The sequence below is a fragment of the Scyliorhinus canicula genome, chromosome 5 (assembly GCF_902713615.1).
Source record: "Scyliorhinus canicula chromosome 5, sScyCan1.1, whole genome shotgun sequence".
Classification (NCBI taxonomy): Eukaryota; Metazoa; Chordata; class Chondrichthyes; order Carcharhiniformes; family Scyliorhinidae; genus Scyliorhinus; species Scyliorhinus canicula.
The window spans coordinates 119,993,080-120,007,438 of NC_052150.1; the positions used below are offsets into that span (position 1 = coordinate 119,993,080).

Consider the following 14,359-nt stretch of genomic DNA (forward strand, 5'->3'; position numbering starts at 1 on the left):
AATAGAATCCTGGTTTTCATAGTATTGAGGCATGGTTTTGAGGTTGGGGATCTAGCAGCACTTGAGGAAAAACCTGGTGTTTGGTAGAACTGGAGGAGGAATAGGGAAGGTAGTGCAATTAGGTTTATTGAACTATGAAGAAAGTCTCCCAGTCTGGTCATATTATCTGTAATTCTAAATCAGAACTGGACTCTCATTAAGAATGGGCAAGGCACTAGATGATAGCTGGCATGTGTGAAATCACATTGCAGCAGAACCAGAAAAGAGACAAAAAGATAAACATATCTAGGACAAGGAAGTGCTCTCTGTATTAAAAAAACACACTGGGCAGAAATGTACTAAAATATTTAAATACGAGTATTAATAAAAGTATAAACATCAAATGTTGTAAAAGTATTCAATTTTATTTTAAAAACCAAATCCTAAAATTGCTAATTACATAGGAGTTTTATACTTCAATTTTTACAACATACTAAAAATGAAAAAGTATTTTACACTGCATTTGCCTAAATTAGAACATGAAGTGCAAAACGGGGAAAACTGCAACGAAATATTTTGGGTACACAATATATTTAGGCATACATTTTACTTTTCCATGCAAAGTCAGATTCAAATAGTGGAGGAATCAGGTCAAATCTCACATCGTAATTTAACTTCATTGATCACCCGTAATTGAGACAGGCTAGATTTGAATATTTTTTCATCCAGTTGAAAAATAAAGCAAAAATAATCTTACATTTCAGGTAGAGTAAACAGCACATGACAAGAAACAATATACACAAATCTAATAAATGTATGCACATCTATAAAACTCAAATTTTCAGTGGCATACCTATAGTTGAAATATACATTAGAGTGTACTATGTGGATGCAATCATTTGTCCATGATTGTTCACTGTATTACCATTTGACAGTAAACATCTAGAGATTCAATAAGTAGATTCAACATAAAACAATTTATTTCTACAATTCTTCAACTTCAGCACAAAAGGTCAGTAGTGCAGAGTAAAGTGTTACCACATTGTCAGAGGAACAAAGAGACACAGTCATGAAGACAAAGCCTTTACAGTGCAGCCAACACAGCAATCTCATGCCCAAATTCAGTAACGCAGAATTTTATTGCAATAGTCACTTACCACACACATCAAATCAGGGCTTTTGTCAGCACAATGGAGATTCTACGTTGGAGTCTCCTGCTCTATCTAGCATTGATCATAATTCTGTTTTTCTAAAATAAATATCCTGGCTCGGGAAAAATTTGGTTGAACAAGGTAGCAACCATGAGAGGGGTTGTTAAAATGTTCACGAGATGAACGTTATTCAGTTATGCAAATTGTAATCTTTCCCTGTTGTTTCGAAATGCGACATTGTTCTCACAAAGCCACCACTTTAAAGCTGATAGATCAGAAATTTCAATGACACCCAATATGCTGCAACCAGATACCATATTAAGACACTGCAGCACTAACAGTTTTCTGCAAAGGAACAAAATAAATTCCCGTTCAATATTTTTGATCACTGATCCTGATTTTCAGGACAAAAAGAATTGAACTAGCTTCAAGATCAAAACCCCTCAAATTTACTTTGTAATTACACTACATTTCGAAGTGCCCCTAAGTGACAGACGTTTCCTTAAATTAAGTGATTGCTGTGTTTACTTGAGAATCTATTATATTACAATTTCTACATTATTTTTAGCCTAACTGTGTGGAATGGAATGATGTACAATCAAAATAGGTTCTAAGCAGCAAAGGATTTGGTGAAATTAATGTACTTTAACTTATTTGCAAACTACAAGACTCTCTGGTTTTGTTTTTAAGGTCTGTGCATGTAGTTAAGAAACATCAGAAGGCTGGACTGTTATACATTCCGAACTATTTGTCCCCTCTTGTGGAACTGTCATTTTATGTTGCTGAAAATGAAACTTCAAACATACAATAGAGGATCTAAATTACAAGTTACTTTTGGCCTTGCCAATTTCCAGATTGAAACTTCAAATATTAAAAAGTTTATTAAAATGCCCATCACTTGCTGTAATTGGTGGAATTCGTAGCGAGAAAGATGAGGCCAGCTAATCTGACTGAAATGTTTAAATACATAAATGACTGTGATTCATCCAAAATATTTTTTTAAAACTTTAAACATTGGGTCTACCCAAATAGGGAGAGTCCTGTAAGCACGCAATTAGCCGGGTGCCTCCCGGCGCTTGGGAGTGGCGAGAAACACCCCCCTATCTAATGCTCATCCGGGTAGATCAGGGGCCTCAGCGGGGAACACGCGGCCAAATCTGCACTTAGCCCTGTTCTCTGCACGTAGGAGCTTGGCTCGCTAGAGCTTCTCAGAGCAGGGAGAGATCAGTATACCATTTTTATATGGCGTCTCAATCTCTTGAGCCCAACGCAACTCCCAAAGCCTCCCCAGCCCCAACCCACTATAAGGGGGTCTTTCTATTGCTTAACTTAATTTGGCTTTACTGCACAATCATCTATGCACTTCACTACACTAATTCAGTTAAACCGTGGCTTATTCTTTGTGGACAAGTTTTAATCTGTTCTTCAAAGGTTTACATATTCATAGAATTACAAATGCACAGCCAGAATGGAATGCTGTTTTATTGGCATTTTGTGCGACAGAGTATACAACAAATGCACTTATGGTACTGAACGCCAACATTATCTGCCTCATCTGTAAGAAATATAACCAAAAGGTAACGTACAACATTCTGGCAATAGTGAACATTGTATGGTTATGGAGACATTTAACAAATTGTGTTTAGGATTGCACTTGGAACAATTCTAAATGGGACTGAAGAAGAATCTTACTTCTGGATCACCTAATGAACCAAAGATTTGCCCTGATCTCACTGCAATACAAGCAAATAACAGGAAACATGTCTTTGCTAGACAGCCAACATTAAATTTCACCCTAAAATAGGAGCCACGCCGGAAGCCCAAAAAATTAGGAATTTTCTGCTTCGTTAAACTGGTCAATGCTAATTTCCCAGCTTCATTCTCTGTTGGTCATATGCTGCATAAATTAAGAATCTAACTTTTGTACATACTTAACATGGGCCCATAAAACTCTTCAAAACAAATATATCAAGACTGTAACTAAACAAACTACCCAGACAGAAAGACAACTTATAATGATAAACTAAGGACTGATAAGTTTATTAGAGGGACAGACACATTATTGTGTTGAGAAAGCTGCATCTGCTTATAAACTACCTTATATTAGTTCCATGCCTTCATTGTCCTGCAGGTTTCCATACAGCTGGTGGTAACTTGCTGATTCACCAATACCAATTAAATCAACTGTGGTGGCCTAGCAAGCCACTAAATCCAATAAATGAGACAAATTTAAAAGAAATATTGAAATATGAAAACTATAACCATTTTGGAAAAGGTTTAAAAATCATGCATTCCTCAATCTGCTTTAGTCAGAAATACATTTATTTACGATTCGCATAACTTGTCAGTTATTTTACATATGGCCCAAGGCCAAATAAAACGTGTAAAAAGAAACTGACTTTAACCATTAATCCAGGAGAAATTCTTCCATACAATTCAAGTGTAAACACCACTGAATTACACTCTACAACACAAATTCTCAATTTCAAAACAGCAAAAAACTGAAAAATCATAAACAATTTCAGAAAGCTGCAAAACAACCTTAAAGAATTCACATGATTAAAATGTGTGCAAGTAAATATAGTTTTGTCTTTAATGCAGAAACTTTAATTTTCACATCTCGTACTACCCTGGAAATCCATCATGACGAAACCAAGATATAAATGAAAACTCAAACATTTAAATTTTTTAAAAAAGCACCAAGCTGTTTCAAGGAAATTTTGGAACATTTATAAACTTACCACAGCCACATAGCTCCATAAGTGCAAAATCTCAAAAATTAACTTGTATACAAAATATGCTTGACCTGCAATACTGCGCAATACTGCAAAAGCTCCAAAATATAAGTGGTGATACTGACAAGTGACCCCTAAACACTGAATTCCCCCCAAGTGCAATAAAGACGGTCAATAAAAGATATTAACATTTGGTATTACATTATACTGTACTTATATATTAATTTCTGTAACTGCAGGATTTACTTGTGGCAAAATCTGATTAAGTTCAGCAAGTTCTCCGGCCAAACCATTTCAAAGCTAGGTTTTAAAAAAGAGAAAAAGAGCTACATCACAGAAATCACTGGTGACTATGGATACAGAAGGTTGTGTGTATTATTTACAAGCAAAGTATGTTAGAAACAAAAGGACATGCAAGTATTAATTATAAACTAAAGTTTTTAGTGCAAAAGGTTTACTCAGAGCATTGACATTTTAGATTTTCAGAAGAATTAAAAATATAATAAAATATATCAGACTCAAGCAATTGTGGCAAACAGAAACAATAATATGAATTTAACTACTGTTTTAGAAATTGTTTTGTATTGTGAGAATTTTCTTTCCCTCCTCCCAAGTTGATATCTGGCTTCATTCACTTTGACACACATAGAAAAATTACATCCCTGTGAATAAACAATTTCCTTCCCCCCGAAGGATGTTGGGCACAGTACCTTGCTCATAAGGCCATGGTTCATGTGATTTTGAACTGACCACTGGTACAGTCTTCAATTGTGGAGTGTTCTGAGGCAGAGCACAATCATATGCACAATTTCTAACAGAAAGCATCCAATAGCATTTAGCCCAACGTTGCTAAGGCCAACTGTAGTGTCCCCAATAAGACCAGCTAATAAAGTATATACAAAATCAATCCTGTGATCTTCTGACCTGGCGGCTGTCTCAATGCTACAGCACCTCTACCCACTTGTCCGTTGGAGAGAAGGGAGGGAACATTATATTAAATCTCATTAAATACAGGACTAAATCTAATTTTTAATCCTGATAAATTTGAATCTGGGATACTACCTTGCATGCTACTGATTCTCATTTCACATGTATCTAATTTGTCTTTCAAACTGGGGCCAAAAGTGACTCCTAAACACTGAATTCCTTGAGAAACAACTTTTTTCAGTCACATAGCAAGTGCCCATTCAGTTTTCAGCATGTCTAGTTCGAAAAGTACATGTTGTAATAACTCAGAATATTTGCTGTGAAAAATGCAGATATGCTGAACTTCGAAGGCTATTGGATGCAGAAGAATTGAGAGAAAAATAAAGTACTGCAGGGTCTGTACACTGTGACTTAAATCAAGACAGATATATATTTAAAGATGTCACCATGATTTGCAAGATATCAGTTAACAATGATTTATGGCATCTTGTATAATGACTACTTCAAGCACTTTAGTTATTTTGATTTATAAAGCTAGTGAAAAAATAAAACAGGTGAATGAAGAATTTGACATTGACAAATCACCTGATGGTTTCCACTATGTTATTTAAAAACAATACAAATCATTTGTTGAGAATGGCTAAAATCTGATGAAGTTAGTGAGACAAACATATCAATGTTTAAAAATGCATGAACAAGATATATATATTCAAAATGGTCTTTTTTATAAAAAGGAACCCAGATTCCGGTAAGAGGTGACTTGTGAAATGCAGTTCAAGTCGAATTTAGAAACTATGGTGAATCCATAAACATTTAATACAAATTCTTAGCCCCCCCCCCCCCAACCCCGGTTATCAAACTTTAAAAAAAACTAAATAGTAGCAGCAAATGTATTCATCTAATTTTTTTTAATTTTGCTAATAAACAAATTTTAGCACATTGTTAATAAGTTCCATTATAACTCTATGATCCGAAAACAGAACCGATCATACAAGTTGAAATGGTTTCAAACTAACAGTGGAGCTGGTGAGTCAATCATGCTCGCTTAATTTGCAAATAATTAGCCAATTCACTTGTACACAAAGCCAGGGTCCTTAATTAGACCAGTGTTTCAGTTAAGTGACAATATTTCATATCAGGGGTTTTAAACAGATTAACTTACTTTTGCAACAATTAACCATTTATTCCACAAGTTATTTTTTTAAAAAAAGAGCAACATGACACTAGTACTTGCAGTGGCTGAAATTTTTTGGCAGCCCTATTTTGCCATTAATACAACACCACAGTCAAAAGTAACAACCAACAAGCTTTTTCAAGTGAGGAATATATCAGTGAACAAATGCTAAGCCTTTCATTTTGCCAGCGCTCCATACTTTAGACTGCACCTATACATGAAGTATGAGGAAATGAAAGAGCCATTTTTCCCCCACCACAACCACCCAACATCTATGCAAGAAAGGAAAAGAAACACTTTGAAGTCCTCAGCATCAGAAAGTTACAATATTCAATAGGGCTATACTGAATCAGAAGGAATATGTATCTGCACATACTTAGGACAAACTTAACTTCAGCAGATAACCCTAAAATGTTTTCTTCATTAAACTGGAATAATTACCAGTTTAAAAAAAGGGCAGAGAAGAAATTGAAAACTTGAGGTGGAAGTAATATCACTATATCCATCCAAATGTTGTGCATCAAAAAGGAAAATCACATGAAATAGCATTTCAAAAGATGCCATGTTGTCATTCCATGAATCATTCCAGTGGCTTTCAAATCAATTCGATGACCAAACATTTTTATCACTTCTATTTACTTAAGAGGTACCTTTTTTTCAGATTTGATATAGTGATGAATTGCAGTATGTCACACAGATGTATCCTTCGTTCTTTTCCCAGTACACAATTCCTTGAGGTTATCTTTTTTTATTAAATATGAAGGTCAAAAAAATAGGTACTTGATCCTGCTCAGTCATTGTTTCAGTTACTTGTTCAATTGTTCAACTGTTGACAATGCAAGAATTCCCAATAAAAAAATAGCTACACACAGCAGTCTTTTCAGTGCAATGTAGTTATCTTTGGGAATGGCTATTTGTACGAGATCATTTGTGATCTGCGAGATTTCATGAGCAACCAGCACAAAAATAAAAGTGCTGACAATAATGTTGAGCACTGGGTTTCCAGGAAGGAGTACGAGGATTCCTTTGGTATCTGCTGCAAGCCAGATGTGGTATTGGCATATGAAGAGCTGAAAAAAAATAAAGATTTCAATGGTGACAGGTAATACAAGCTGATATAATACAGTCAGCTCAAAATTTTAACAAGACCAACTTTCCATAATTTGCAAGACCACTGAAAGAAAATTTTAATAAAATGAAATTGAATTATATTTTTTCTCAGAAGGCGAAAGGGCCTTTGGGTTCTATTCGATAGGAAAAGAAATCCAGAACTTTCTTCTTCAGCCACTTTTAAAAAAATGACTCTGCTGAACCCAAAATGATGGCTGTTACAAGTCACCTGATTACATGGTTGACTTTTTGTCTTGAACTTAAATGTTGCAGGAACAAAGGAATTATTTTCTCAGTCTCTGGAATCTCACACTCAATTGTGCAGACCCCTGTAATTGCGCAGACTCCTGTAATTGTGAAAGACAAGGAGACACACACCAGAACTCATCAAGCCTACACAGCTGCTAGCAGACTTGTATCACACCTGGGTCTGTCCAAACCAATTTCAAAGGGGAACCAAAGGGGCATCATTTGTATCGGATATGCTCACCTTACTGGTGGAGTCAGTGGGTCAGCCTACACAATGGCTTTCCAACACCAGACCCCAAATATGGATATAACTCAACAACTAATGCCTGGGACATCAGTCCTGCAATCAAAGCCAATTCCAAACATTCCCTTTTAAGTTGTTGTGGACAAAGGCAGTCACGTGACTCCTGACCATTTTGAGATCCTTATATGCCTATGAGAGCTGCTGTTTCAACAGAAAAGCTGCAGGACCCCAGCAACCTGGCTGGTAACCAGTCGATTACCACCTCTTAACTTCACAAAGCCGGCTTGATTTTAAAAGTCACTGATCAATGCCTGCAAGAGGTCTAAGTAAAAAGGTCCATTGTGTTGCAGCATTATTAATTTCAAGGAGGTATGTATTGTTATTTCCAACCTGAAACTCAATGGATCTAAATTTGAAAAAGAAAAATGCAAAATGAATGAATTAATTAACTAAGTAGAGATGGCTGGGCAGGCGATGTGCTCCAGCTACACGATATGGGAGCTGGCAGATCCCATTGTGAGTTGCAGTGACCACATCTGCAACAAGTGTCTGTTGCTCCAGGAATTTCGGCTCAGAATTTATGAGTTGGAGTCCGGGTTTCAGACACTGTGGCACTTCGGGGAGGGAGAGAGTTACCTGGATGCTTTGTTTCAGGAGGCAGTCACACCGTGTAGATTAAGTACCTCCAATTCGGCCTGTGGTCAGAGACAGCAGGATGTGATTGCAGGTGAGGCAGGTAAATGGATCCTGAATTCAGAAATGGAGGAGTCTCGGCTCTTGATCTTGTCCAACAGGTATGAGGTACTTGTTCCCTGTGTGGATGAGCCAGTTGACCACTGCACCGTGGTGCAGGAGGCCATTTAAGCGAAGGGAGCAAAAAGACACGTGGTAGTTTATAGGGGATCCTATGATTAGGGGAACTGGTAGCATCCTTTGTAAGCAGGACAGAGAATCCTGCATGGTATGTTGCCTGCCCAGTGCCAGTATGAGGGACATCTCTAACTGCCTCGAAAGGATATTGGACTGAGAGAGGGAGGGTCCAGTTGTTATTGTGCCCATTGGGATAAGCAACATAAGCAAGACAGGGAAAGAGGACGTGTTTGGGGATTATCAGGAACTAGGAAAAAAATTAAAGAACGGGTCCTCAAGGGCTATAATTACTGCCTGAGTCACGAGCAAAGAGGTATAGGTATGGAAAAATTAGGGAAGTAAACACGTGGCTGAAGGAGTGGTGCGGGAAAGATGGGTTAAATTTCATGGGGCACTGGCATCAGTACTTGGACAGGAGGGATCTGTACTGTTGGGACGGTCTCCACCAATAACGAGTCAGAATACAGGAGGGAGATAGAGAACCTAGTGGAGTGGTGCAGCGACAATAATCACTCCCTCAATGCCAGCAAAACTAAAGAACTGGTCATTGACTTCAGGAAGCAAAGTACTGTACACATCCTGTCAGCATCAACGGGGCCGAGGTGGAGATGGTTAGCAGTTTCTAGGGGTGCACCTCTCCAGAAATCTGTCCTGGTCCGCCCACGTCGACGCTATCACCAAGAAAGCACAACAGCGCCTGTACTTCCTCAGGAAACTAAGAACATTTGGCATGTCCACATTAACTCTTACCAACTTTTACAGATGCACCATAGAAAGCAACCTAGCTGGCTGCACCACAGCCTGGTATGGCAACTGCTCGGCCCAGGACCGCAAGAAATGTCAGAGAGTCGCGAACAGAGCCCAGTCCATCACAAGAACCTGCCTCCCACCCATTGACTCTGTCTACACCTCCCGCTGCCTTGGGAAAGTGGGCAGCAAAATCAAAGACCCCTCCCACCTGGCTTACCTACTCTTCCAACTTCTTCCATCAGACAGGAGATACAGAAGTCTAGAACATGCACGAAAAGACTCAAAAACAGCTTCTTCCCCGCTGTTACCAGACTCGTAAATGATCCTTTTATGGACTGACCTCATTAACACTACACTCCTGTATGCTTCATCCGATGCCGGTGCTTATGTAGTTACATTGTATACCTTGTGTTGCCCTATTATGTATTTTCTTTTATTCCCTTTTCTTCCCATGTACTTAATGATCTGTTGAGCTGCTTGCAGAAAAATACTTTTCACTGTACCTCGGCACACGTGACAATAAACAAACCCAATCCAATCCACCTGAACCGATCTGGGACCAGTGTTCTGGCGGAAAGGATAGATAGAGTGGTCACAAGGACTTTAAACTAGCAAAAGGGGAGGGAAGGGAAGGCCTCAGAGGAATTCAATACAGTTCCAAAAACAAGCAACAGGGCTGAGAGTAAAGGAATAGTCAGGAACCGAACCTTAGGAACTGTAGGCAGAAATAATTGAAGGCAGAACAGTTGAGGAACAATGGCGGATGTTCAGGGAGATATTAAATACCTCTCAATTAAAGTATATTCCTGAGAGGAAGGCTAAACCAGGAAGTCAAAGAGGACACAAGGGCAAAAAACTAGGGCATTCCATTCTGCAAAAGCTAGTGGTAAGCTGGAGGATTGGGAGAATTTTAAGATTCAGCAAAAGGCTACAAAAAATAAAATCAAGAGGCAAGAAGAACTATGAAAGGAAAGTAGCAGAAAACATTAACACTGCTCCCAAAAGCTTCTAAGTATATAAAGAGAAAGGGAATAGGTATAGTAAATGATGGTCCTTTAGAGGGCCATACTGGTGAGGTAATAATGGGCAACACAGAGATGGCAGATCAATAACTTGCCTCTGTCTTCACAGTAGAGGATAATAAAAATTATCCCAAAACTGCAGTTAATACAGAGGAACTTTGTGCAATAACTATCACTTGGGAGGAGGTATTAAATAAATTAATATTTAATAATAAATTAATAGGATTAAAGCCAGATGAGTCTCCGTGACCTGATGGTCTACACCCTAGGGTATTAGAGAATGCTGAGACCCAGGCTATTAGAATAGATGGCATTGAGGTGCGTAGGGAAGAAGTGTTGGCAATTCTGGACAAGGTGAAAATAGATAATTCCCCGGGGCCGGATGGGATTTATCCTATGATTCTCTGGGAAGCCAGGGAAAAGATTGCTGAGCCTTTGGCTTTGATTTTTAGGTCATCATTGGCTACAGGAATAGTACCAGAGGACTGGAGGATAGAAAATGTGGTCCCTTTGTTCAAGAAGGGGAGTAGAGATAACCCCGGTAACTATAGGCTGGTGAGCCTAACGTCTGTGGTGGGTAAGGTCTTGGAGAGGATTATAAAAGATACGATTTATAATCATCTAGATAGGAATAATATGATTAGGGATAGTCAGCATGGTTTTGTGAAGGGTAGGTCATGCCTCACAAACCTTATCGAGTTCTTTGAGAAGGTGACTGAACAGGTAGACGAGGGTAGAGCAGTTGATGTGGTGTATATGGATTTCAGTAAAGCGTTTGATAAGGTTCCCCACGGTCGGCTATTGCAGAAAATACGGCGGCTGGGGATTGAGGGTGATTTAGAGATGTGGATCAGAAATTGGCTAGTTGAAAGAAGACAGAGAGTGGTAGTTGATGGGAAATGTTCAGAATGGAGTTCAGTTACGAGTGGCGTACCACAAGAATCTGTTCTGGGGCCGTTGCTGTTTGTCATTTTTATAAATGACCTAGAGGAGGGCGCAGAAGGATGGGTGAGTAAATTTGCAGACGACACTAAAGTCGGTGGAGTTGTAGACAGTGCGGAAGGATGTTGCAGGTTACAGAGGGACATAGATAAGCTGCAGAGCTGGGCTGAGAGGTGGCAAATGGAGTTTAATGTGGAGAAGTGTGAGGTGATTCACTTTGGAAAGAATAACAGGAATGCGGAATATTTGGCTAATGGTAAAATTCTTGATAGTGTGGATGAGCAGAGGGATCACGGTGTCCATGTACATAGATCCCTGAAAGTTGCCACCCAGGTTGATAGGGTTGTGAAGAAGGCCTATGGTGTGTTGGCCTTTATTGGTAGAGGGATTGAGTTCCGGAGCCATGAGGTCATGTTGCAGTTGTACAAAACTCTAGTACGGCCGCATTTGGAGTATTGCGTACAGTTCTGGTCGCCTCATTATAGGAAGGACGTGGAAGCTTTGGAACGGGTGCAGAGGAGATTTACCAGGATGTTGCCTGGTATGGAGGGAAAATCTTATGAGGAAAGGCTGATGGACTTGAGGTTGTTTTCGTTAGAGAGAAGAAGGTTAAGAGGTGACCTAATAGAGGCATACAAAATGATCAGAGGGTTAAATAGGGTGGACAGCGAGAGCCTTCTCCCGCGGATGGGGGTGGCTAGCACGAGGGGACATAGCCTTAAATTGAGGGGTAATAGATATAGGACAGAGGTCAGAGGTGGGTTTTTTACGCAAAGAGTGGTGAGGCCGTGGAATGCCCTAACTGCAACAGTAGTGAACTCGCCAACATTGAGGGCATTTAAAAGTTTATTGGATAAGCATATGGATGATAAGGGCATAGTGTAGGTTAGATGGCCTTTAGTTTTTTTCCATGTCGGTGCAACATCGAGGGCCGAAGGGCCTGTACTGCGCTGTATCGTTCTATGTTCTTCTATGTAAGGTGGCAGCAGAGTGAGTGGATGCATTAGTTACAATATTTCAAAATTCCCTGCATTTTGGAAGGGTTATAGTGGATTGGAAACACGCTAATGTGACACCCGATTCAAAAAGGGAGAGAGGCACAAAGTTGGAAACTATAGATCAGTTAGCTTGACCGCTGTGGTCAATCATTAAAGAGGAGATGACTGAACATTTGGAAAGTCAAAGCTCAATCCACCATTGCCAGCATGGTTTTACGAAGGGTAAGTCATGCTTGACAAACTTGCTCGAGTTCTTTCAGGATGTAACCAGCAAGGTAGATAATGGGGAACCTGTGGATGTGGTATATCTAGACTTCTAGAATACATTTGACAAGGTGCTGCATAAAAGACTGATCCAGAAGGTGAAATAAAAGAAGTTTGGGGGTAGAGTACTAGATTGGACTGAGGATTGGCTGACTATCAGAAAGCAGAGAGTCTGGATAAATGGGTGCGTTTCAGGCTGGCGAACTGTAACTAGCGGGGTGCTGCAGGGGTCAGTCCTCGGATCTCAACTGTGTACAATCTATACATAAGCAAGGACAGAATGTAACATTGTAAAAGTTGTGTATGATACTAAAATAGTTTACAGACGGGCTAGGAGAATGACCCAAAATTTGGCAGATAGAGTTTAATGTGGGTAAGTGTGTGGTTATCCATTTTGGACGAAAAAAATTGAAAGACAAATTATCAAAATGGAAGCAAATTCAAGATGCACCTGGGCAGAAGGATCTGGGTGCCTTTGTTCATGAATTGCAGAAAGTCAATTTGCAGGAACAGCATGTAATAAGAAAGGCAAATGGAATGTTAGTGTTTATTGCAAAAGGACTGGAGTATAAAAGTAGATAAGTGTTGTTGCAACTGTATAACTGTATAGGGTGCCGTTGAGACCACATCTGGAGTAGTGTGTCCAGTTTTGGTCGTCTTATTGTAATGATATGTGTAATCTAATGAGAGTAAAAGGTTAACAAGATGATGTTCATGTATATCAACACTAGATGGCATCACTGAGTAGTCTTATAAAAGGCTGTATCTCTAGGCATCCTGGGAGAAAGCCGAGAAGAAGCTGCTGGAGAACTTAATGTAGAAGGATAGTGCGAAGTTGAGTTTGTGTAGTTTATATATTAGAGAGATTATTAATTACTGTATCACAGATTCAATACTATTATTTTGTTAGTCAGTAGAGTGTGCAAACCAAGTTATGTAGTGTAAAATAAGTTTGATTTAAACATATAGCTTTATGTTCTTTGTCAACACTATATCTTTGGCTATCTTGGAGAACAATACAAGGAACATAACACTTATTTGAGGAAGGATGTGGTGGCATTGGAGGCAGTTCACCAAATTGATTCCGGGGATGAAAGGGTTGACATATGAGGAGATTAAACAGTTTGGGTAATACTCGCTGGAGTTTAGAAGAATGAGAGTGGATCTGATCGAGGTACATAAAATATTAAAAGGGATTGATAAAATAAACATGACCAAATGTTCCCTCTTGTGTGGCAATCTAGAACGAGAGGTCACAGATATAGGTTGAGTGGCGGTAGGTTTAAAACTGAGATGAGAACTACTTCTCGCAGAGGGTGGTGAATTTGTGGAACTCACTGCCCTATAGTGCAGTGGAGTCTGAATCATTAAATGGTTTCAAGAAGGATACATGTTTTTGATTTAAAAAATGGGTCAAAGGGATATGGTGAACAGGTAGGAAGGTGGATTTGAGACGAGGAAGATATCAGCCATGCTCTTACTGAATGGCGCAGCAGGCTCGAAGGGCTGAATTGCCTACTTCTGCTCCTAATTCCTATGAACTGAACCACACCGCAAAGGAAACACCCCCTGACTTTGACACACGCATGTGCCTGTGTGTGTTTGGAGAGGGAAGATGCAGACAATCGTCCCTTGGGTTTTTGAATGTGAAATAAACTAACCTTCCAAGTTAATCATATGAGGTTGCTGTGGATCATTGTAAATTGGATCACGCAAACCAATAGATTAAGAAATCAGGCCACTGCATACTTTAAACATAATTCAAAAGACATTCAGTTTATGGGCAGGTGGTAAGAGGAAACAGGTAGTTTCCCTGTCTCCTGTCTGTACCACAGGTAATTGGAGAGCATTCCATCACCATGCTGACCTGTGCCTTACAGATAGTGAACAGTTTTTGAGGTGACAGGAGGCGAATTACTTGTTGCAAAATCCTCAGCCTCTGAC

General features: G+C 39.3%; 1 protein-coding gene across 1 annotated transcript in view; it reads right to left on the reverse strand.

Annotated features, from left to right (window-relative positions):
• Positions 1–383: 383 nt before the first annotated feature.
• The window catches only part of casd1 (CAS1 domain containing 1), a 154,626-nt gene continuing 140,650 nt past the window's right edge, over positions 384–14,359 (reverse strand). Inside the window, exon 18 of the mRNA XM_038797559.1 lies at positions 384–7,036. Within this exon, the coding sequence (XP_038653487.1) occupies positions 6,773–7,036 (264 nt within the window). The 3' untranslated portion in view covers positions 384–6,772. The remainder of the gene's footprint in view (positions 7,037–14,359) is intronic.